Here is a 25,563-nt window from a genome sequence, read left to right as displayed (position 1 = left end):
CGATACGTGGCTGATCCGTAGTCAGTGAAGGTACATTTACATTTAAAGGGCAGGAATTTCATTCATTACGCTGAGTGAAAAGGTAACAGGTAAATAAACGGTTCAACTAATGCAAAGTAGCTGTGGGAGAGTTTTCACATAGGGAGATGCCACTGTGTATTTTCTTCCACACAAGGAAGTTAGAATAGTTTAAAAAAGGCTGACTACATTTTTTTGGTCTTTGTATAACACCACAGTGCGTTCAAAAGGAATCGACCTGTTCGAACTAGGCATGTACTAAATCTACGTTAAACACCTGACACGAAAAGAAAAACAGCATCAGTTGACATATCTGAGGTTCCATTTGCAAGTTTGGGTCTATGTAAAAACTTGGGTTATAATCTCTGCATCTCTGGACATGTCATATTGTAACAAGGACACACAGTTGACAAGAAAAAAAATATCACAAAGCTGCCTTGTGTGTCTGCTGCGTGCAAGATGATCCTTTTGCAGTGCCTGGGTTACAAAGTACATACAATAGAAGGAACAGGAAATTATAGTTTTGCTATTTAAACACTTAATGCAAGTTACAAACCATAAATAAATATAATGGAGTGAGAAGTGACACATTTAAATCGGTATAAATAAGTATAGAGCATAGAGATAGAAAAAGTGTAAGAGGGGTCAGTAGAAAGAGAAAGAGGCAGGAAAAAGTGTGATTAGTACTGTTATATGTCAGTATATTTACATTAGATGAAAAAAGTAGATTTTTATTTATTGAGTAGTTTAGTAGTAAGTAAAATGACTTAGTGATGATTTTAATTCAACTCTGGGCACATTGCAAACTGATTAGAGACTGAGCCCCCCTAAATATCAGATTTTATAGGTTCCAGCTGTAAATCAAATAATACTCAGCCAAGCTTAATGAAACATAATTTCAAGTGAAAACAGATGTTGAAGATGCTGGACGTACAGTATTAAAAAACAAATATTTGCTAAAAGCATATCTACCGGCTGGAAGAGTACATTTGACACCACTGCCAAATCTTGGCAATATATTAGAAATAAATACAAATGTCCAGTCAGACTATTTACATCAACAACCTTTTTTCCACTATCCACTATGTCTGCAATATTATGTTGCATGCAACACGGCCTTAAACATGACAAACTGAGTAGTGCTGATATCAGTAGTTTATTGTATGTTAAAGTCCAACACATTCATAATGGAAAGGAAACAAAAAGATTCTCCACCTGCAACAGTTTTCTACTAGCAACAAGTAAAGGGTAAACACAGTAAAAAAATAAGATGGCAGCCAACTGTTTACCACACCTGCTAAAGCCAAGAGGGTACTTTCTATTTCCACTTGAAAACAATGGAATGACTTCACGAATGAGGATCCACTTTTCCAACAGCAGAAAAATAAATTATTAGCTTTTTTATTCTTTGTTTTGTATTTGAGGATCCTTTTAGCTTGGAGAAGGCTTGGTTGTTGAAAACCTCTGTCAAGGAGACTTATCCGAGTGTAAATTTCATATTCTCAAACATTTGTAATGCTGTAATGTAATAAGTACAATATTGGTCTGAAAGCATGATGGCTCCTCTTCACCGACCATTGCGGTTAGACGTACAATTGCAGTGCCCATGCTGAGTAATTACCTGACAAACATTAGGGGCAGAGGCACCCTTGAGAACTGTCTGTTAAAAACACTTAAAGAACTGTTCTTTATTCCCCAACACTGGGTCAAAGGCTGGTGGTAACAAATCAAGTCTGTGTATTGAAAACTATTCTCACATCTGAACATATTAAACTCACAAATACAAGATTGAGGAACTGAGCATCACTGTGGAAAACTATATTGAATAAGCCAAGTCTGTACATCAAATTCTGTTGAAGTGTGAGAAAGCAAACATTTGGTGCCGAGAAGATGAGCACTAGTATTTTGATTTTTCATTTCCAGATGAGAATTTTGGAGAGGCTGTGTTTAAACTGACAGATTGTCCCAGAATTGTTGGAAATAGTGCAATACCAACAGACAAGGAAGACCTCATTAGTATATTAGTCCAGAAAATGCTACATCAAATCTCACTTTCCTCATCAGTGCAAGACAAACAAAAATGATAACATTTCATAGATCACGTTTTTCGTCCCAGCTGAAACCAAAGGTCTTCCCTCCCTACCCAATAGTAAAAGCAAAATATGTCAGTGGGCCAACTTGTGCGGCCCAGTTCAAATGAGACTAGTCTTGAATGGAAAAATTAATGAGCAAGCACAATGACTCATCAGCATATGAAAATACAAATGCATAAACAGCTAGAAAAGTGAGCACAATTATTTGCTTGTCTGTAGGCTGGAGATAGGGCCAGCCCAAGCACACAGATCATTACAAAAAAAGTTGTTGAGGAAAAAAACAGTCTGACAACTTTTAAGTCCAGGGATTAAGCCAAATTCTGCCGTAGGTTGCAGATACTATGGCCAGACTCAAACAAGTATCAACAATGCATCAAACTGTTGTGAGATATTTACTCTTTCCAAAATGGAAACCTTAGCTCACTGAAATAATGGTGGTGGAGCTATGTCTTCTTAAACCAAGACCCAAGCGTTTCACTGTCACCATTTTAATGTACCTTAAAGTGGGAGTAGCTCTTCAGATGCACCTATTCACCATTTTATAGCAAACAGAACTGGAGGCACCTATTGTCTCTACAAAACCCAAGACAGACAATACAAAACAAATGTACAAAACTCACAGCAGATCACCTTAGGTAGTAAAACAGTATGGAAAAATGAAAAATGCACCTGAAATAAACTTAAATCTTGTCAATACTATTTGTTTTTTAACTGCTCCAGTAGACAATAGTTCAGAACAAGCAGCTCCATATATTAGCAGGCAGCACGCCTCAAACTGCTTTAGTAAGACTGGAAAAGGTGAAATAGAAGGCACCATCATGCTTTTATCAAGTTGAGAGAAATGGAAATTATACACATAGAAACAAACACAGTATACTATGATTTTTGCTGTACATTTATTCCGTTACTCCGCACCTAACAATGGGAAGGGAAGGAAGAGGGAGGTATCATCATCCCAGTTTTGTGGTCTAGCTGGCAGGGAAAAACATGAAGAAACAAAAACTTTGAATTGAAAGAAAACCGAGCGAGCCGCCACCTTGACCAGCACTTTTCTATTGTTCAACTTTGTTTCTTGTTTATCCTTTGCCCCCACACTTGTTTGTTAGTAAAAGTCCAGGAACTGAGATTTTTGTTTGGTTTATAAACAAGGAAAAATATAATGCAGATTTACTTGTCATCTTGTCCATCCAGCAGAAATTGAAGCGTAGTTTTGGGTCAAAAGTGAGAAAAGTTCATTGGCCACAGCATATGGGCTGTGAGCGAGGCCTGCCCCGGTAAGTCGTATCGCTTTGAGACGAAACAGGTCTCTCCAGCTGCGTTCCAAGCATGGATGTCAATGTAACACGACAAAAGTACCCATTAGTGCATATTGATGAGTACATTATGCAATTCTGAAGCAGTGGTCTCTCAAAAGGAAAAAAGTAAAAGGCAAGCTTTTCCTTTGGAACTGCGCAAATTCTGCATCTCACTCTTTTCCAACAGTAACGGGCAGAAAACTACCATATAAAATGTGCAATAGAGGGATTTCGTGAAGCAGCACCCCAGTTAAGTCAAGGCATATAATCTCTTTTCCAAATGATGGGCTGTATTACCGTAGTTTAAAGTCTTATCAGTCCCTCCTAATGTGGCAGATTGCTCCTGGTTGGTTTGCCTTTTTCACGAATTTACAAATTAAAGTCTGTGATTTCTTGAGATACCCAGAAAGGATGCTCAGCTCACAACTAACAAGCAAAATTTTTGTTTGCTTATTTTGTCTATTTCACAAACAAATGGTTGACAGGCTGTGTCACATTCCAAAGCAAAGAGGGAACAAAAAATACAAAATAAACAAAAAACAAATATATACGTTTATACATGAAGATTTCTTTTTGTTAACGAGAACGGTTGAAGATGAAGAACACTGTACTACTTCCACACTGCAGGTGGTGCTCTTCTCAGCGGCGCTGGGTTGTGAAGCGACCCTCTCCCTGGCCTCCAGAGCCTCTTCCAGAGCCCATGCCAGGTTTGGGGGCCATGCCGCCTCGAGACGGTGGTCCCCTACCATCCCGTTCTCGCATCATTCCACTTCCCACGATGCCTCGAGACCCTCCAGGGCCCCGGTCGTTGCGCCTCATGTCCCGGCGCTCGTCTCCTCCACCACGGGTCTCTCGTTCACGCACTGCTCTTGTCTTCTTCTCCTCCACATTCAGTCGTACCTCGCCTCGGAACATTATGGGCTATAGTAATAGTAAAAACAACAACAACACATTTATTAAACACGTTTTCACTTCAGGGGTAAATACCACCAAATCTTTCTGCACAAATTTCACAACCCACATCATTCACTGGTTTGCCGACACCTGGCTGTTCATGTGCCTATGTTCTTATTTACAAAGTGCTACATCATACCAGTCTGACATGACAAAGTCCATGCCAGTCAAATTTGTTATTTACGGAGTATGTTCAGACCAACACAAAAGCTGTAAAACCTGTTCTAAAAATGTAAAATGCAGGGTTGTTAAATGAGCAGGTCGTTTCATCAAACAATCAAGTGTCATCCAAGAATGTAATGTGCTTGCTAGTGTAGGTAGGAGAACAGGAATCTAGGGTGTACAGAGAAACACTGGGCCGACTCTAGTGTTTCAAAACTTAAGTGTAAAAAAAAAAAAAAAAAAAAAAGAAAAAGGTATGCACATGCAGCAACACCGATCCAGTGCCACTGCTAGTCTAAACATAGATAGTGATTAAAAGACAGATCTTTTTTTTTTTAAATAAACTAATCAATACAATTTAGTCAGTGACACATTGATTATAGGAATTTGTCTCCAAACCACCACCAAATGAATGAGTGGTTATGAAATGCTGATACATGCCCCTTCTACCTTGGCCCCAAGGATTCTCTGCACGGGATCAGAGTCATCAAAGACCACAAATCCAAAGTTGGGCAGCTTTCCACCCACGCCCTTGGTGTTGATCCGCAGCTCCACCACGTTTCCATATGCTGCAAGGACAGGGGACATTTATGTAATTAAACTATCTACCTTCTGAACTTAGGAAGTAAGTTTTGCTTTCCAAAACAACATACTCATAAAGAACTCTTTAAGTTCGTTCTCATCAATGTCATGTGGTAGGTTGCCAACAAAAAGCTGGTGGCTGTCAGGATATCGGACAACCCGCCTGCTGTCCATGTCACCAGATTCGGAATCTCCCCTGCCACCTGCAAGTCAGAAGATCAGGCATACAATAGATCAGCATCAGTACAGCAAACCAAATTCATACAGACCCATCAGTTTTATAGATGATCATATTTACGTGGAATACCTTTGTTAAGAAAACTCAGATGTGGTTTTCCAGGTTGAGACTCCAAAGATGAAACACCATCTTAAAAAAAAGAAGAGGGGGTATTGATGGTTGGAAAATATATCTCATAATTATTTTAAAAATTTTCCACTACTCCCTGCAGGGGACGAATGAAATGCAGATATAATTTCCCCACACTGCTAGGATCAATATAGTTTTAATAATAATAAATTTACCACATTTAAACAAATGTTTGGAGTAAAGTGTCAGCTGCAGCTGGCATTACCAGGTCTAGGACCTCGAGGAGCAAAGGCTGGTCTGTCACGCGTACGCTGATCTCTGGGACGCAGGGGTGCTGTTTGCGTCTCTGGTTTGGCCTCAACTCTTGGCTATAGGAAAAAAATAGTCACATAACTAATTGTAACAACATTGCTCTATCATCTCAGAATCAGCATTTCAATAAATTTGAACCCCTCATTGGCTTTTTAGGGTAATTATACTATGTATTCTTCATGACATACACAGCTGATGTGTATCCAGTGGTGGCTGGTTACCTGTGAGCTTGGAGCTTTGACAACATGGGGTGAAATTCCAGAGGTGGCTGTGCCAGATGGAGGCAGGTTCTTACTGGTCACGGAGGCCCAGGAGAAAGTCTGTTGGAAATTGCATGATGATGTTTCAGAAGGTTGCAACAAGCGAGCTCTTAAGGGTCAGATAAGTTTTGCTGTGTGAATAAAATGAAAAGTAAAACCAAAAGGACACATCACTTGCACCTTGGGAGGTTCTTGGGGGTTGGGTGGGGATTCCACAGGGGCTGGTGACGGTGCCTTCTCCTCCATTTCCTCCAGGACTTTCTCTTCTGCCTCAGGTTTTATCTCCTCTAGTTTAGGCTCTGGTTCTGGCTCAGGCTCAGGTTCAGGAGCAGGCTCCTCCATGGGTTCCTCGACCCCATTACTACAGGACATAATATCTTGTTGTGACTTCCAAAAGGTAAACAAAGTTTCATAGGCAACATCATTCATGCAAGGCTTTGACATACGTAACAGGGTGGGGTTCATAGTAGGTGGTGCTGTTGGGACTTTCTTGAAGTGGCTCAGGAGATGGCTGCCTTTCTTCTGCCTCCTCTTCAACTTCCTCCTCTGATTCTAAGCAAAGAATAGCAGATTGATAAATTCTTGTATGAATAGCCTTACATAAAACCAAGACACGACCTAAAACCTTGCCTGTAAATAAAAACAGGATATGTTTTGAATATGCAAGAATGTCTTACCCTCATCAAGCTCAGCTTCAGAATCTCCAAAAACTTCATCCTCATAACGAAAGATGTCATTATGGACATAGAATTTGTTTGCCACGGAACCCTAAAAAGAAAAAAAAACAAAAACAAAAAAAAACACCACCACCATTTTAGTAATAAATAGTGATCATTTAAAAAATAACCAAGCTAATAGATAAATAATTAAACAGTAATTATTGGGGCAGGTCTTTAGTGAGTTTCAATTTAATGTCCTGTGAAAATATGGCCATAATAAACAGTTCACTTCTCAGTGAAAATTTACAACTAAACCATTAATGTCATGTTCTACGGTTGCCATAACTAAATTGTTGTTACTACGGCAGAAAACGGGAACCACTCACCTCTGGAGCAAGCACAAATGTTTGCATAAACTTCCTCATGGGTTGACCATTGTTGGAAAGTTCCCCAAGCACTTGAACCACAACCCCATCACTCAGTGTGGCATGGGCATCCACATGTCTGATCTTTGTGTGGCATTCACTAAACTGCAGGGACATGACCTTCTTGTGGATTTCCTGAGACACAGCAACATTGGGTTTGTCAGACTTAACAACTGCTGGTTGACAATTGAAATAATTTCCCTGTAGTTTGCTAATCTATTTATTTGGCATTTTACAGCTAATTGCCACAATAATTCATTCTGAGAGTGAATAATTCTTGCAAAACAAAAACAAATTAATTCTTAAACCTATTTTAATATTCACATATCAGCTTAACGTAGGTGATCCAAAACTTGTATATTACTGACTGAATTGCAACTTGAACAGCCATAAAAAAAAACATAAAACTGGAGTAGACACACTTTTTACTCAAATCCTACCAACTTTAACTACTACATGTTTAAACTAATTAAAATATGTATCACTTACACTGGCATTTGAAGTTGTTTATCACTTACAGCACCGATTTCCATTTACTACTCCATATTACTTACCGCTTGCCCATACACCGCTTCTGCAAGCTTCCCACTTGGGTCAAGTCCTCCGTGAACATAGGAGGAGTTTCTCCCATAAAATCTAAAAGGCACACAAGCATTACATTTAGCATTACCAACACCTATACACTTAATGCCCACCAAGTCACTTTTTTTTTTAAATTACCTGTGCAGGAAATCTGGAGCTTTGTTTAAGAGTGTGTAATACTGCCTCACAAACTCCCGCCCTACAAGCAGGGGACTTGGCTTCTCCATCACCATTTCTTTGGTAAACAATATTAAGTGCTGAAACAAAAAGCAAACCAAGGTATGGTTGTTATGCTATCTAGTAATTCAACAAGTGTTTTCAGCCACCTACAGAAACAAGTGCATTGCAACCCAAAGCAGAATCTATTGTTTTGATAGGATATGATTTAAAGTTTGACATTTCGCTATATAGTTAATTTACATCACAAAATGTTGCACCAAAACAATCAAAGATTAAAGCCACGTCTCTGAACTTATTTAAATCAAGAAATTAATATGTGGCTAGATTTTGAAATAGTTTTACGTAGCTTGTATAACTAAAGAAAATGACAGCTGCGTGTAGGAGACTACATGACTAGTGAAGCATTAAGTGTTTGAGATCCGGCCATTTTTAGAAACCACACATAGGAAATAAAAAGGTACACGCATTAAAAGAGAAATAAGACGTTACCACATAACGGCTTCGCTTGATCTAAATAGACGGTTCACCTGAACTACAGCAATCTCATGGCAAGCAACACAGCTGATTGTTTAGCTATCGAGCTAACAATCAACTGCGCCATCACGTTGATCCAACGAGACAAAAGAGGAAATAAAAGCTGATGCAGACGCTTGACGAAAACGAAACTCGCAGCATATAAAAAAAGACAATCGCATCTAATTCTAACAAGCAACATTTAAACATCGCTTTTTGGCAACGTGTGGTACTCTAGAGGCCTGTCGTGTCTATGCTAACATTTTGTCGCATGTTCATTAGCGACGTGACGAATTAGGAATCTGCATTGTGTTATTTTGCCTGTTTTATACGTTATGTGCATTTAATACGACGCACTCGACTAGTCCCTACGTTATCCACCATGTAAACGAAGTGCAGGAATATTCATTGCAGTCTGCCGGCCTCGCTGTCATGTATGGCTAACCCTAGCACAGTACACAGAAACGCAACTGCAGGCTTGTGACAATGCTAGTGAGCTAAGGAGCAACCATTAGCTTATGCTAACTTGTGGCGTCGTCGTTTTTCTTTCAGCCGGTGGTCACTTACAGACCGAATCGGAGCGACACCTCAATAAACGCCTAATGTTGTCGGACAAAACATTAAAACAGCCACGTTTCAAAGTGTGAGTTCTCTATACATTTGGACAAACAACCTGCAAGCTGATTATGAATGGTGAAAACCCATCATGCCGACATCACGTTAAACCCGGTGATAGCCATTGTAGTGCCCACATAAAACATATCCACAACAGCGTCGTGAGGCTCCAAATTTAAAAAACTGATTCTAATTATTATATATTATTTGCCGAAAAAACGTGATTTTCTTACAATTGAGGAAAAACACACCATCATCAATGAAAGTTCAATGCTATGCTAGCTCAAAGAAAACAAAGGCAGACTTCACAGATTTGGTTTAATTGCGATAAAATAGCTAGGTAGATATTGCCGACTACAGTTATGCAGTAATGACACGTGAAGTTAACAGCTTTGACCGATTACTGCTAATCGAATAGTTAGTTGTTGTTTTGAATAGACAATGCAGCTAACAGGAACCTAACTATAGCTAGCTTGGCAGCAAACGGCTAGGAAGGACTGGGTAACTTACCTTGTGAAAAACCTATCTATGTAGACAGAATTGTTTTTATAAATAGCCAAAGTTAAGCGACTATAAATTGTTCTGAAATACAAAGTATCCCAGGTGAAACACTGTAATATTCCACACGATCCTCTACCTCACAGTGTATGATCTCTGCTGTACGAGAGATTGAAGATTTAAAATGATAGGTTCGATTTATTGTTGTACCCCTGCAATCTGGGGCAGGGAACCCCCATCACAGCGATTCAGCCAATGAACTGTTTACACTAGGCAACATAAATTATGACGCCATGATAAATAACCCCGCCCCCAAACTTTACACTAATCCCACTGCAGGCATGCACTCTGACACTCATAGAAGGTCGACAATAGTGTTAACAGTATTTTGTGTTTTTTTGTATTTTTTTCAATCTAAAGCTACGTTTGCTAGACCACAACAGTCAAGTTGTCTTCTTTTTGACAGTTTTAATAACATTAATAGAAATTAACAAGTATTGTTTATATAGTATTATATTTTTATATAATATTATGAAAGATTAGATGATGTGGTGAAACCCTTGGAGTAACTTATGTATTGTTAATGTATGAAAGTGTTTAAACTTACATAAACAGAGGAGCACCTTCAGTATTAAGTGCTTCACTGGAGATCCTTCCTACCGGTGGTCATCAGTCTGTACAATTCCTCCCCCCTCTGTAAGGATCGACCTGTATTTGTGTAGCATAGTGCATAAATATGTGTACATATGTCTGCAGCAGTCTAAAGTAGTTGTATGTGCACACAGTGCATACAAAGTAACTTGATATGATAGTGTGTATGAATGTGTGTATATGTGGGTATATGTGTATACATCTGGATTCAAGATTCACAAAACTTTATTTATAACTATGTGAATATAGTTCAGTGTGTACAGTACAAGTATTTATACATATATTACATCTCTGTTCTGTTCTGATCTGACTTTTTTGATTTTTTCAATCTTTTCTTCTATACTATGTGAAAGCAATCATAAGTGTGCAAAGCAACTTCCCTCTAGGATAAATAAATTTTTTTTTGAATCTTGGTCTGGCCTGATAGGTACTGTAAGTAGGGGGAGCATTGGCCTAGAAAGCAGAGGGTCCGTAGTGTGAGCCTTGCTTCTGGCACCAGGTGTGTCCTTGAGCAAGACACTTTATACTAGCTCCCTCGGCACCAGGGCACTGCTCCTCTCAAGGGATGAGTTAAAATGCAGAGGTTAATTTCCCCCAATGCGGCATCAATAAAGTTAAATTATTTATTAATTTTTTATTTCATCTTTAAATTTCCTGTGATGCAAACTATTGGTCCTCTATGGTGCAGGACATGAATGTTAGTGATAGATGATACATGAATTAGTCATGTACAGGTTTACAAAAAACAAGTCACATATTATATAATTATATAAAATGAATATATTTACAATTGGATGTATTTTTAGCGTGGACTTTAACAAACTTGGACAATGAGCACCACCAAGTGGTCAAACAACCTTTGTGCCTTGCACTTTGACTAAAACAGTCAATTTTGTACTACATAAAGTGAAATAAATATGAGAGCACAACACAGTCTTTGTTAAGTTAATCTTTGACCAAATACAAATAAAATTATAACTATCACAGACAGACAAAATCCAGAAAAATACAAGCAAAATAAACAACACAAATAAATAAACTAAACAGCAAGACTAATGTGTATAATTGCACATTTAAAAGGCAATCCTCAAAAACACACGAAACAATCGGAAATTATTCGAAAGAACCAGAGAAAAATGCAAAATGCAAAACAAAAACTATAGCTATCAATGTCAGGTTTTGAATGTGTGGACATTTAGATCATTGTCACAAACAAAAATAGTCGTGAAACGGTGAGCTTTGACCTGCTCGTGAACGTGGGGCCCATGGTTTTTACTCATTAAAGATGGGAACTTCTCTTCGTAAGGCGCTCTTTGCCAGGTGCCTTGTTGTCATAGCAACCAGACACCCAAACACGGAGATGATGTAATTTCACTGTAGCTACAGTTATCTAACTGTTGTGCTAAACAATTGTGATCCCACTGGGTGTCATGAAGAGTGTATAAGGGTTTTAGGAAAAGTTATTTTTAAAGCGCTACTTTCGGAAATTTAAAGTTCGATTTATACGCTAATTGATAAAAACAATACCGTTAATTTATGAAACACGTTTTTGTAGCAGAGTCAACCAGTACTTCGGCGAAGAAACATGTTTTTCACAGGAACTAGCCTCACGACCACTGTTTTTCCTGCGACGCCATGACTTCTAATGAAATCTGAGTCCCGAACGAAAACAAGAGTGAGAGTTTTTGGAGGAACGGTGGAAGAAGAACAAGATGGCTGCTGTCCTGGGGCAAGAGCGGCGTCCTTCTCCACATTAATCTCCGCTTTGGGCTAACAACTTTAAACGCTTTAACGACATCATTAGATGTTTTCTTTAAATCAGATTTGAAGTTCGCTTTTTTTCCAGGAAAGTTTTTTTTGCTGACGGTGTGGAGGATCTAACGGCACCGACTTCACGAGGAGCGCAGCGGTGATATTTTGCTAAATGTCCCCCTTTTTTTTGCTTATTCCTTTAATTAGTTTTTGAAACATTCCCAATCGATCTGCTTTGTTTCTGAAGCGAGAGGCCCGAGATGTTCCATTTAACCAGATAGATTATATGGACAGAAGATTTATACGTTTTGATTTCTTTCAAATGCCAGATAAGTGCTTATAATAAGACCATGAGTTCGTCCCGAGTCAGACCTCAGCAGCCGCCACAGAACCACACTGAGCGGCCGCCGCACAGACTGGAGTCCGGCGAGGGGATAGAGATGGAGAGCATCCAGCATCAAGACCTGGGGCTCGGAGGCGTCGTGGGCACCCCGTCCCCTCCGTCCAGGCAGGCGTGGAGTCGGGACAACCCGGGCTTTGAGCCCGAAGATGAGATTATGGAAGCCGACTGGCCTCCAGCGAGTCCGGCTCGGAGGTCAGTTTCCACGGCCTCCGGCAGCAGCTGCAGCAGCGGCCTTGGCAGCTACAACGGCGGGGGCAGCAGCACCCCCGTCCCCCGTGGAGGACTGTTCCCGAGCCCACCTGTGGACGCCCAGCAGCCGGGCCGACCCGAGCACCCCGACTGCCTGAAGCACATACTCCAAAAAATCAGAAGTTGGTAGCCCCTGATTCCCTACATGATGACAATGTCGAAAATACCACGACTAAATCTGTATAGATCAGTCAAAATTACTGTATTAAAGTAAATGTGTTGTCATTTTGGCTGCAACTATTTGCTTTGCATATCTGTAACTGATTAAAAGTAAGTTGTACGTTTTTTTCATAACAATAACAGGTTTTTTATCATAACAATAACAAACTATGTTCCTATGTGAAAAGCAAACACATTTTTATAAATTCTGTAGGATAAATGTGTAGGACATTTACTGTATATAATGCTCAGTCCGTTGTCTCCTTTGCAGTTCTGTGGGGCACAGAGTTGATGGAAGACAGTGACAGCAGTCGAGAGCGATACCTCAGGAACGTGCTGCGGGAGATGCTCACGTATATTGCCTTCCTCATCACTATTTGTATCTGTGAGTATGTGTTCCACAGTGCAGCAAAGCGAGCATTGAAATGTATTTACGGGCCTATTCAGAACACACAGACCCTCATCACCTATTAAAACATTCAGACAAGTTAGGTGTGGGCAAATACAATATCATTTAGAAATTAGGACTGTTAACTAAACAAAAATCTTTCTGTTGTTAACATGCACAGTGCTGGTTGGTTTACAAACGTCACCACAGAAATTATTATTGTAAATTCTCAATATACAAAAATAACAGATGCTCATAGGTTGCATTTGCTAATAAAAAAGGTTATTGCCATAGTATGGTCATGATTTTTGCCTATATGCTCATAAATTGCTTGTGTCCTGTTAAGTCCTGGGTTGAGTTGATAGTTGAGCCAAATGACTCATGGAAAAGCTTTTAAAAGCTCTTAAGTGTTGCACCAAAAATGCCTGTTTCTGTAAGTTTTTTTTCCAAGTTGAGTATGCCTAAATGTTTTGGCAGCTGACAGCTCAGCGTCCTGTTCTTGTAAAGGTGCTTAAATTCCAACAACAACACGGCAAAAATAATTTAAATTAGTGTGACAAGAAAACATATGGTAAAGCTTTTCTGCTATGAGAAATGCCAAACTGTGGTTCAGGGTAAACCAGAAAATGATTTCCTGGCAGACTGGGTTAGAGCATGTAGGCAGGGCCAGTTTCCTGAGCTAGACTTCATGAATAGCGTACAAGGACTAGTAATGATTAGGTGTGGCAAAATGAGGCTAAATGTGTTTAAAGAGAGAAGAATAATTTATTAACTATTTGGAGGATTAACACATTTGTGTAAACAGTACTTTATTACCCCACAATAACTGTGTGTATTTTCTCATTTTGTTCTTGTGGAGCAAATATTTCCTCAGTAAAAATATTACAAAGGTGTAATGTTATTTGTTCAACAGTGACCTATGGGATGGTGAGTGCCAATATGTACTACTATACCAAAATCATGTCTCAGCTGTTTCTGGACACACCAATCTCTCCTGGGGACCATTCCACTTTTAAGGACCTCTCAACCATGGAGGAATTCTGGAAGGTAAACAACATTCAGCTCTGGTTTGGGTGGGTCTTCTGTAAGGCTATTTTAGTGGTAGACTTTTCAAATTGCTCAAGAATTTGAATCTCAGGAAAGTAAGCCTTGTGTTACAGTGTGGTAGTTCTTTGCTACAAATGTCTTCATAGAAATCCCGCAGTTATCACAATCAGATGAAAATAATTCTGAACTCATCTGTGGCATAAACCTGTAGTTCACAGAGGGACCCTTTCTGAATGGCATGTACTGGGAGGTGTGGTACAACAACAAGAATCTGCCGGAGAATCAGAGTCTCATCTACTATGAGAACCTCCTCCTTGGCGTACCGCGCCTTCGTCAGGTCAAAGTCCACAGTAAGTCCTGCTCCGTCCATGAAGATCTGAGAGATGAGGTCCAGGATTGCTACAGCATGTACACCCCGACCAATGAAGACACCGCCCCCTTCGGTCCTAAGAATGGAACTGCGTAAGTACATGACTTTATTTTGACATTTCTGACTGGAACAAGAAGAACACATCACAGCAAAACTATTTTAAAGTGTGTCAATGAGAGCGATCATACACAATTTGCTACACTCAAGTTATCTGTCTTTCAGGTGGGCCTATACACCAGAGAGTGAGATGAACGCAAGTAGTTACTGTGGTCAAATATCAAAATATGGAGGTGGAGGATACTACCAAGATCTGTCTCGTACAAAAGAGGAATCAGCACTTCAACTGCAGCTTCTCAAAGACAACCTGTGGCTGGACAGAGGCACCAGAGCAGTCTTTATGGATTTCTCTGTCTATAATGGCAACATCAATCTCTTCTGCATTGCTAGGTGGGAATCATCTGTTGCAAAAAAATCTATAGTACAGGTGTATATACAACCCAGATCCAATTGCTTCAAGAGACAGTATCTACAGCATGACATCCTTTGTCCTCAATGTCTTAATGTCAGTGAGGGAAAAATCCACAAAATAAATTGTAGAAGGGAAAATGACATTTTCCTTATATAGTACAAAAGCAAATGTTGGCATCAAGTAGTAGCAATAACTTGACATAATCTGATGCATTTGCCAGGTTGTTGGCGGAGTTCCCAGCTACTGGTGGGGTAGTGACGTCTTCACAATTTCAGACAGTGCGTCTGATACGATACGTGTCCAGCTTGGACTACTTTGTGGCTGTGTGTGAGGTGGCATTCTGCCTATTTGTCGTGTACTATGTGGTGGAGGAAGTGCTGGAAATCCGCATCCACCGCCTCCATTACTTCAGAAGCCTGTGGAACTGCCTGGATATTCTCATTGTGGTGGTATGTGTCAGGACCGTTTTTAGGCATAGTAAGATAACACGATAAGCATTTAATGAGACTGACTGTTTTTTTTCTGCACTTCCTTTAGTTAAGCGTTGTTGCCATTATCATGAATATAACCAGAACAGCCATGGTGGGTAACCTTCTCAAAGACCTATTGGAGAACCACACAGCTCATCCCAGCTTTGAGGGACTGGCCAACCTGCAGGTCCAGTTCAACAACGTAGCTGCAATCATTGTCTTTTTTTCATGGCTCAAGGTATGAATGTTAACTGGGTTAGACTCACTTCATAACTAACGAGCATTTTGCAAACAAGATAATCCAGCCGCAGCAAATGGAAGCTAATGATGATATTTCAATCCCTTTAGCTATTTAAATTCATCAACTTTAATAAGACCATGAGTCAGCTGTCCAGCACCATGTCTCGCTGCGCCAAGGACCTGGTGGGCTTTGCCATCATGTTCTTCATCATCTTCCTGGCCTATGCTCAGCTGGCCTACCTGGTGTTTGGGACCCAAGTCAATGATTTCAGCACTTTCCAAGCCAGCATGTAAGAACATTAATAGTAGATGCACAAATGTATCATTACGTCTTATTTTTCTGATGTTTAAACATGTTAAAAATGTTTTGTAGCTTCACTCAGTTTCGTATCATTCTGGGAGACTTTGAGTTCTCTGAGATTGAGGAAGCAAACCCAGTCCTTGGACCTGTTTACTTCACCACCTTTGTTTTCTTTATCTTCTTCATTCTCATGGTGAGTGGGTCGTCACCTGTGAAAGACACGACAACCTGTCTGTCCTGTTAACATACTGTATGTACTGTACACACTAACACATCCTCTGTTTTTTCAACATAGAACATGTTCCTGGCCATCATCAATGACACATACTCTGAGGTGAAAGCTGATATGACCCAGCAAAGGTCTGAAATGGAAATGACTGACCTCATTAAGAAGGTATTGAGCTACATAATTTATTTCTTAAATCATCTTTAAAGTCTGACAATAGACATGGATCAGAATCTACAAAATATTTATATTACTATATATATTTATTGAATAGCTTTGGTTCCATCATCTGACAGTGGATTTATGAAACTGCTAAAACCCCACTAAATCATGCATCAAAGACAACATCATTCCTTATTTTCCTCTGACCTTACTTATCAGGGTTGCAACAAAGCATTGATGAAGCTACGACTGAAGAAGACGGCAGTAGATGACATCTCTGACAGTCTACGTCAGGCTGGGGGCAAACTGAACTTTGATGAACTCCGTCAGGACCTCAAAGGGTAACCAGGACCCTTGGATCTTTACTCCATCTTATATTAGGATTAAGTTTTATTTGTCTCATGAGCGTGTTTTGATTTTGTCTTTGCTCAGAAAGGGACACACAGATGCGGAGATTCAGGCCATCTTTGCCAAATATGACCAAGATGGTGATCAGGAGCTGACTGAACATGAACATCAGCAAATGAGAGATGACCTGGAGAAAGAGCGAGTGAGTGGGGATGCCATCATGGTTTTAGTCAATTTGACAAACAAAACTCAACTTGGGCTGTGTGCTGTTCTAATTTCACTAATATTTTAAAGAGGCAACCAGTGCCTGCAGGTCCTCAGTGTTTTTCTGCTCGTTTGCTAGGAGGACTTGGACCTGGAGCGCAATTCGTTGACAAGACCCAGCACAGGACGGAGCTTTCCTCGTACTCAGGAAGACTCGGAGGAGGACGATGATGAAGACAGCGGTCACAGCTCTCGTCGCCGTGGCAGCAGCTCAGGGGGTGTCTCCTATGAGGAGTTTCAAATGTAAGGAACTTGTAAGGAGTTGTTATCATTTTGTAATTTAATATCAGTGTGTCATGTGGGGGAATGAACATTGCCTTGATGGGATTTTCTTCCTTAATTAATTAACACATTGTGCTGGAAAAAGTGCAAACGTCCATCATACTTTCGAATATTTCAGTTTAATACTATCAATATGTAAAAAAATTAAATTTAAGTTATTTAGTTATTAGTAGTAGATTTAAGTATATAGAACATGTAAATACTGGCATCTTTTCTGTCGTAGTAGTAGTAGCAGTGGGACTATATTCTGTTTCCCCTATGAAGGTATTTACTGCTGTTACAAAACTTACAATCTACACAAATTACCATGCAATATGATGCAAAGTCTAATATCTATGTTTCTCAGGCTGGTGAGACGCGTGGAACGGATGGAGCACTCTATTGGCAGCATAGTGTCCAAGATGGACGCTGTAATTGTTAAACTGGAAGCCATGGAGAGAGCTAAACTTAAAAGAAGAGATGTGCTGGGCAGGCTGCTGGATGGAGTCATGGAGGTGAGACACAGATGATACTCAATATGGCGTCTGTACTTGTGTGATCATTTTAAGTATTACAAATAGATCACATAAAGTAAAAGTGCCAGTCCTGGGATTCCCTGTTGGTTTCTTTTGTGCAGGAAAACTTTGTGTTTGACCTAATGTGCTTTTGTTTGTCAGGATGAGCGGCTGGGTCGTGACACAGACGCCCACATGGACAGGCTGGTGAGGGAGGAAATCGAGCGGTGGGAGTCTGATGATATGGCTTCCCAGGTCGGCCAGCCACAGCCACCAACGCCTGTCGGCCCTCGCCCACGTCCGTCCTCCTCCCTGTCCACCGACGGCCTCGATACAAGCACAAATGGGAGCAGTCACTTGTGAAAAATTAGAAAACTCTGGAAAAGAACTTGCTATTGGAAAGTTACCAGCTCCTGGAAAAATTGCTTTCAAAGATGTGGGACAGTATATAAAGAGCAAAATTAATTATAGAAGCTGTTTAATTCTATGAAAAATTACAATGGAGGTGCCACAAGTGAAACACACCTCACCTCAAATGCACTGAAAGTGAGTGAGGGTCTTTTGAGAGACAGCTGATCTGTCAAAAAGTTATCTAGTAGCTCTATTAACAGGATGAAGAGGGTTTAATACACCAGCCTGCCTACAAACATACTTTGTTGTACTCTTGCTTCTGATCTCTGTAATCACACATTTTAGCATTTGTGCAAACACCAAAAGGCATTTTTTGCACGGTAATCTTGCTGATTTTGTGTTCATTTAACATAGGTACAAGTGTGGCACATTGTGTCATATTTACTCATCATCTGTACATTAATTATCATTTTATGATACACACCTTTAAACAAACTTCGATTCGGAGTGCATTTAGTGTTCATGGGAAACCCATGTGTCTATTTCCTTTTCTGTGCCTTACTTCTTTTTTACAGTCTGTTTCTTTTTTAACTCTTATGCCAAATAAAGTTTTATTAAATATGTTTCTGTTTGCTTTCTCTGGTCAAGCTTTAAAAAAGGTTTTGATTAATGACTTATTCAGAGCATCAGTAAATAAGTAATTTGAAACATAATAACCTGTTAGTGTTTTATGTTTTTTATATTTTAAGCCCAAATCAAACTTGGTGGTTTGAAAAGATCTGTACTATTTTATTAAATGCTAACATCAGGCATCACAGAGGATTCATTTCATGGTTTCTAGACATCTAATCAGTCATTTGCTAAAAAGAAGTAATATTGCATCCAGACGTTTTGGAAAGTCAAAAACAGAACATGTTAAAATCAACCACTTTTTTCCATATCAAAGCCCAAAGAGGGGAAGGCAAAATCACATGTTTAGGTAAACTTCTTGGTGTATCGGAGTTTCAGGTAAGCGATGATGAGGAATATGACCATCATAACAATAAGAGCCACGTGATTCTCCCACAGCCCCCACGTGGTGTACTCCAGCCCCAGGTAGTGCAGATGCTGTTCCCCCGTACATCTAAAATGAAGCGTTTCCCAAGTGGTCAGAAACTGGAGGGCAAAGATTTAACTTGAGCCTGTCTGCAGGTCTACTCACATCAGGCCAGCCATGTTAACACAGCTGCTCATTGTCGACGTGTTGGTGCTTCGGATCACGGCCTCCGTGCAGAACTTCAGATCCACAAACTCATTGATCTTCAAGGCCTGGACACATGGGAAAGCAACAAATAAAGGGCAGGATAAAGATTGGTTGGAAGCATTTGTAGGCTGCGGTGCCTTTGTTTGTCAGGTGTCACAGGTACAGAATGAGACAACTAACAGCAGGTGGTGCTATGAATGCAGGAATGAGCAAAGGCTGATCACTCACTTTTATTTACATGAACCGAATCCACACAAGATGTTGATACAATCCTACCTGACCTAAAGAACTCAGTATCCATGACATGCATTGAAGCATAACCTGTCTTATTATTATTGTTTCTGTCGAGCCTTATTCAAAGTTGACTTACTGCAAGACCATAGCGAGGAATACTGAAGTACTTCAGCCAGGCCAACCAGTCCATGATGGTGGGCAGATTCACCAGGAGACCCGAGAAGATCTGGAAACCCAGCACAAAACGAAGCTGAAGCTCTGACAGAAGAACTGTTTCTGTTCACTTTGATGAAGAGTTGGAACAAGCTGATACAACATATGAAGCAGTCCCATTAGATTGCTTTAGGTGCATGCACAGCGACGATGGTCTCACCATCATGAAGACGAAGGTGATGGTCATGAAGATGTTGGCCAAGGCCACGACGCTCTGGTCGGCTGAGATGGCCATGGTCATGGCTGTGGCTGTGTAGGCCACCAGAGTCACCGTCAGCGTGAAGATGAGGAATGCAGCCAGCGTGGGTTTCAGCCCTGTGTGGACACACGGAGAGTCACAGGTGACGTTAAACAGAGCTGTACAACATAATAATATGGTTGTTGAGTGTTCCACAAATCAAAGTCGTTTGTCTCTTACCGATCATGAAATAGACAATACAGCTGAAGATCACAGAGGTGATGGTGCGCAGAGTCATGTCAGACAAGACCTTAGACAGGAAGTAGACGGACACCCTGTAGTAGCCGCTGATGTACTCGTGTCTGTGATCAGACAACACACACAGATGTCATTTGGACACCTACACCAGCTTCAGCACAATCAGTAGGAAAGCATGGAAACGACATTCAAGTATCAAGATGTCACAGTCTGGTGTGCGTCTTCAAACATCAAACGTTTCATGTCTTTATTTTCTGTATGTGTAGGATTATAGACAACATCATTTGACAGATTAGCTGTTTTGCTTCTGGCGGTTTGTCTGTCGACACTACACGCCAGGAAGCCTCTGATGGAATTTCGCCGAACGTTCACTTGGAGTCGAGGATAAGCTGATTAGAGTGTGGTGGTCAAATACCAAGGTCACTGTGACCGCCACAGTATCTGAGGAATGCCCGGAGGGAATTTTATGACATCTGGCACAAGCATTCATGATCTGATTAATAAGTTCTTCAAAAGGTTGATGCACATAGAAAGTATAGTTCCTGTAAAAGTCGCCACGTACTGAGCAGCGACCTGACCCTCAACATTAGGTTATTCATTCAACATGTGGACATTTAACAATATGATAACTCAGCAAAATAAAACACAAGGCAATGAATGTCAGGTTACATACACAAAGAGCTTCCTCTCAATGATGAAGAGCTCAGCCGCGGACACCGTGCTAAAACACTGGTTGATAGTGATGAAGAAGAGAGCTCCCATCCTGTGGAGACAACAAAGCAGTGCGTCCCACGCTTCTATGATTATGTCATAGCTCACGTGTACGGTTGAAACTACTGTCCACACAGAGGGAGGACACACAAACAAAAGAGTGTTTTCACCCGCAGCCAGTATCATAGTTATGATCAGCTGTTTGGTGTGGCTGCGTATCAATCAAGTTGTGTGCTATACTGCTGTGGAATGTAATGCGCTGACATTGAACTGAGGGAGATTATGTTCTTATGTTCCACTGAACCATGCACAGAACAAAACGCAAGATATTTGTGATGTGCTTTGCACGGCTCGTATGTACCAGGTTCCCCCCGGTGAACTACGTGAGCTTAATAATACAAGTCATGATAATGTACAAAAGTAAAGTTTAAACACATGAACATGTAAACACAAAATAACTATAATCTAGGGGAAGCATTAAAAGATGTTTAAATATGACAAACAAGAGCAAACTTTAGAAGTGCGAGTTCGTCTCTCACCTGTTCTGGATCCCACTCTGATCATTTTTGACGCCAAAAAAAATAGCTCCCACAATTAGGGCGAGGAAGATGTTGACTCCCAGCTGCACAGACAAAACCACAGGACATTCAGACAACACATCAAGGCCTGGGTATTATCAATATTTGCAATAAGTCAACATTTCTGTTCTTCTAATACCTGGTTGGTTTGTTACTTAAACAAATGCACTCTGAACCCTCAATAGACAAACGGTGGACATGAACACAGCACTCAATTATTCTACGTGTTCTGTCATAAGTTCTTCTGCAAGACTGGAAATCAATCATTAATCATATTCTCACTGACAGAAAAGCCAATGTTGTGGCGATTAGGGGTCAAGCAGACTCACCGTTGGGGTACGGTGACAAAGGAGTGAGAAAAGTGAAAGCAGGACAAGCTTTAATCCTCACAATTTACAGATTATGACAGGAGTAAGCGGTTCCCAGGGTGAAGGGATAAGCTAATGAGGTTGAGCCTTTTTCACCCCGTCCCCTCAGACCCTCATGTGGTGGAGGGATAGGTCATGACGCCGTCATGTGATGCGTCCCACAGCGCGGCCAGGGGGCTTTGGCCAGATATGATATCAGTTCAGATCCTGGTCCAAGGAGGCAGGACTTGGGTCACTGCAGCTACCAAAGCCGATTACGGCGCCCACACCGCCTAAAGTCCTGCGCCTAGAATTATTGTGACATACTTAGGACCAATTAGCTGTTAATAATTCCTAAAGTGAGGAGACTTCTGACGGCATTTCAGCGCCATGGGGTGACTAATGAGCTTTAAGCCTTGACCTCTGCAAAGCGCTGTCTATGAATGCTGTTCATTGTGGAAACAGGGGGAGGGTTATTTTCTGCTCTTTTTACTTCTTGGAGTGCTTCACACCTTGCCTCATCAGATTTACCCATTCCTACTGTACTGTCTACCTGGGCAACAGATATTTGTGGATTCAACATGAGGTTCTGGAAGGTTCTCTTCAGCACCCAGCGCAGCTGATGGCAGAAGGAGTTGTTGTAGGTGAGGACATGAGATGGCGGGCGCAACATAAACTCCTCATCCTGGACGATGCGGTCCAGATCGGCCCGTGTGGCGCTGGAGTCGCTGCTGTTCCTGTACTCCTCCACCAGACGCTCTTCAATGCTCTGCCTGGAGCCACTGAGCTCCTCGAAGTCCAAATCTGGCCAAGTGCAACCAAGAGGAAATGACTAAAGACCACAGAGACCAATACATGTTTACTCAATGAATAATTAAGGTAGAATGAGTACACCTGAACAGCAGCAATGATTTTGTCTGTGCAAGGCCTTCATTACCCTCAGAGCTGTGCATTTTCATCGTGGTAGTGAAGTCTCCATTAATTACATCCAGAAAAAAGTCAGCTGGGTTGTTATGAGGCTCACAGGGATAACCTGGAACACACATCAAAAAATGGTTAATTCAAATAAATTAAATTGTTCTTGCACACTAACAATATGAAGGTACATACGTTTTTATCTTTTATTAAAAAAGTCATATTCAGTTGAATATTCACCAATGTTGGCGAAGTAGCTGAGGGCCTTAGTGGCTGGTCCATGATACACCATTTTACCACTGACCAGCAAGGTCAGAGTGTCAAACAGTCTGTAGATGGAGTAGCGAGGCTGGTGGATGGACATAATTATGGTTCTTCCGTGACTGGCCATTCTGGAAACAGAGTTAAATGTCTACCGGCATTCCTCCTTTGATGAGATGAGCGTCCGCACAGTCGCGTGATTAGCACCAGCATCGGAGCACAAGCCTTACCTCTTCAGTAAGAGCAGGACGGAGTTAGCAGTGCTGGCATCGAGTCCTGTGGTGGGTTCGTCCAGGAACAGAACGGGGGGGTCGGCGACGAGCTCCATGCCGATGTTGGTCCTCTTCCTCTCTCCTCCCGAGATTCCACGGCTCGTCTGCGTTCCCACCTGAGGGAAACGCCCACGCAAGGCCGGCACAACAGCCGTCAGTCCACGGTCTCGGCCTCAGATCGCCACTGGGAACCGTGTGTGTAGGAACCTTGGAGTCAGCCACTTTGGTGAGACCCAGCTCCTTGATGAGGCGATCGACCCGAGCCTCCTTCTCGCCGCGCGGCACAGAGCTCGGCAGCCGCAGAGCTGCAGAGAAGTGTAGGTTCTCCCTCACAGTCAGCGTGCCCATGACCACATCATCCTGAGGGCGAGACAGGACCATTCAAACGCAGAGGTCAGAGGTCAGACTGTGGCATCTCGCACAGTAGAAGTGCATAGTTTAAAAGGAAATCACTATATTCCCTACGAATGATGTGCTGGTTTTCAGTTTTTACGCTGACGTACCTGCTCCAATGACAAAATGATTTTCATTTGGGTTTAGGTAAAATAATTAAACTCACCTGGACCACATATCCTGAGAGGCACTTGAAGTTTGGAGGCTGTGGTGCTCCATCAATAAGAACCCTCCCTGAGAGACCGGATGGATCTTTCCTTGCAGCCAGAATGTCCAAGAATCTAAATGAAAAAAAAAATAAATACTCAGTATTTTGCCAATATTTCTTCATGGATATCTGCATAGGACTCACGAAGATTTTCCACTTCCAGTAGGTCCAAGGATTGCGTTCAGGCCAGGCTTCATTACCCCACTGAAAGACAGAAACACACACCTACATGTGTACAAATGTACATAATACGTAACTGTCTTCATCCAAGTTGTAGTTTAATCTTAAAAGTTCACTTCTCTGCCTTATTGCTACAATTAGATGATCCTAAACATGTGATGAAACTTCCATGCACTTCCACACATTTATTTCTTGCCTTCGCCTCAAAAACAGAAATGTTCATGACAAGATTTCTGCAGTTTTAAAGGATATAATGAGCATTTCTTCAGAAAATCTACAGACAAAAACCCTTTTATGTCAAAAACCTAAAGAGCAAATCCTCCGACTTCAGAGAACAGCCAGACAAAAACGCTAGAAAGAGTCAGTGATATAAACTGGAATTAAAAGACTGGCAGCGGATCACGTGACAGTGTTTAATTCGTTTCCCTGGCAGACTGATCTTTAGTGCATCAGAGAGATTATATGCAAGAAACCATGCTTAATATCATATAATTAACACTGAGGGAGGAAAAGTCTAAAACGCTTGTGTGAAATCATTCAGTCTTCCATGGGAAATCCAGCTTCCAACTGTATTTAATACCATCAGAAGGAAATCAATATAAAGGCCTATTCACCATTGTCTCACTTTCCCTTCACTGTAACATGGTCTCCACAAATTAAGCAACTTAGAATTATTGCAGTAGACTGAACTTACAGATTTTATTCTTCCCTATATTATAATTCTTGCTTAAGTGGGATTTGATGGGTTTAGAGCTTTTTTTTAGTTTGGTGCTGTAAAGAAAGAGCCATTTGAAAACAGGGTTGAGTAAGTCAGGTAAACATAAAATCTCTGCTGTGATTCAACAGGCAGAGAAGATGCCAAAGAGCTACAATGCTAAAATGCCTGGCGAGTGACAGACACAGCGTGTAGAGGACTCAGGACTGACTTCAGGTCCAGCAGTATGTCTCTGGAAGCGGTTTGTCTGTTGCAGATGAAGCCAGTCTTCAGCTGCACTTTGTACTGGATGTTGTGGAAGCTCACAGTGGATCCAGACGACTGCTTGTTCTGGTCCACGCTGACCTTTGACCTGTGGGTGCCATTGGTCCCGGTGTCTTCTGTCATTGCAATGTTGACGTGTCCGACTTTCTCCATCATCTTCAGCGACTATTCATAAGCTGATGTGTTACAAAATGACACATCGTCGTGTTTCACATTGTGAACAAAGTAACTACAAATAATTAACCTTAATTAAATAAAGCAACACAAGTAGAATTTTGCTAGGATCTGAAGAAAAAGCCCACTCCATATGCAACCTTAAATTCATAACTACAGTGAATTCTGTTTCATGTTTATAGCAATTGCTATGAACTACCAAATAGTGCTTTGCAGGTCTACCAATATCTACATATACTAAAAAGATATAAAACACAATTACATAATCTAGGTCATTTGAATCCTTAAGTCCTGCATTCCCCTAATCAATATATTGCAAAAACGGATTTGTAAGTTTT

The 25,563-nt window shown here is 41.0% G+C and overlaps 3 protein-coding genes across 4 annotated transcripts; 1 reads left to right on the top strand and 2 right to left on the bottom strand.

Annotated features, from left to right (window-relative positions):
• Positions 1–1,155: 1,155 nt before the first annotated feature.
• Positions 1,156–9,644, bottom strand: g3bp2a (G3BP stress granule assembly factor 2a). The gene is made up of 13 exons (XM_029151832.2): positions 9,468–9,644; positions 7,788–7,906; positions 7,622–7,703; positions 7,029–7,202; positions 6,661–6,751; positions 6,430–6,535; positions 6,164–6,344; positions 5,945–6,043; positions 5,677–5,779; positions 5,412–5,471; positions 5,176–5,307; positions 4,973–5,091; positions 1,156–4,327 (listed from the first exon to the last, which is right to left on the bottom strand). The coding sequence occupies exons 2-13, from the start codon at positions 7,880–7,882 to the stop codon at positions 4,046–4,048; spliced, it is 1,524 nt and encodes a 507-aa protein (XP_029007665.1). The 5' UTR covers positions 7,883–7,906; positions 9,468–9,644; the 3' UTR covers positions 1,156–4,045.
• Positions 9,645–11,448: 1,804 nt separating this feature from the next.
• On the top strand, positions 11,449–18,704 carry pkd2 (polycystic kidney disease 2). 2 transcript variants are annotated; one of them, XM_029157480.3, is made up of 15 exons: positions 11,449–12,632; positions 12,941–13,054; positions 13,971–14,104; positions 14,316–14,566; positions 14,697–14,921; positions 15,164–15,392; positions 15,481–15,651; positions 15,762–15,943; positions 16,027–16,147; positions 16,250–16,348; positions 16,562–16,683; positions 16,775–16,892; positions 17,037–17,197; positions 17,583–17,730; positions 17,893–18,704. In XM_029157480.3, the coding sequence occupies exons 1-15, from the start codon at positions 12,209–12,211 to the stop codon at positions 18,091–18,093; spliced, it is 2,700 nt and encodes an 899-aa protein (XP_029013313.1). In that variant the 5' UTR covers positions 11,449–12,208; the 3' UTR covers positions 18,094–18,704. The 2 variants fall into 2 exon arrangements, with proteins under 2 accessions (XP_029013313.1, XP_029013303.1); XM_029157470.3 differs by having other exon boundaries at positions 11,451–12,632; positions 17,034–17,197.
• A 41-nt stretch (positions 18,705–18,745) lies between these two features.
• Positions 18,746–25,207, bottom strand: abcg2d (ATP-binding cassette, sub-family G (WHITE), member 2d). Its single transcript, XM_029151793.2, has 15 exons — positions 24,999–25,207; positions 24,037–24,096; positions 23,851–23,965; positions 23,499–23,651; positions 23,250–23,407; positions 22,999–23,150; positions 22,781–22,876; positions 22,397–22,647; positions 21,458–21,540; positions 20,881–20,970; positions 20,190–20,311; positions 19,932–20,086; positions 19,695–19,784; positions 19,283–19,389; positions 18,746–19,204 (listed from the first exon to the last, which is right to left on the bottom strand). The coding sequence occupies exons 1-15, from the start codon at positions 25,205–25,207 to the stop codon at positions 19,057–19,059; spliced, it is 1,989 nt and encodes a 662-aa protein (XP_029007626.1). The 3' UTR covers positions 18,746–19,056.
• Positions 25,208–25,563: the final 356 nt, after the last annotated feature.

Source organism: Betta splendens, chromosome 1, assembly GCF_900634795.4.
Source record: "Betta splendens chromosome 1, fBetSpl5.4, whole genome shotgun sequence".
Classification (NCBI taxonomy): Eukaryota; Metazoa; Chordata; class Actinopteri; order Anabantiformes; family Osphronemidae; genus Betta; species Betta splendens.
This window is presented reverse-complemented; position numbering and strand designations above follow the sequence as displayed.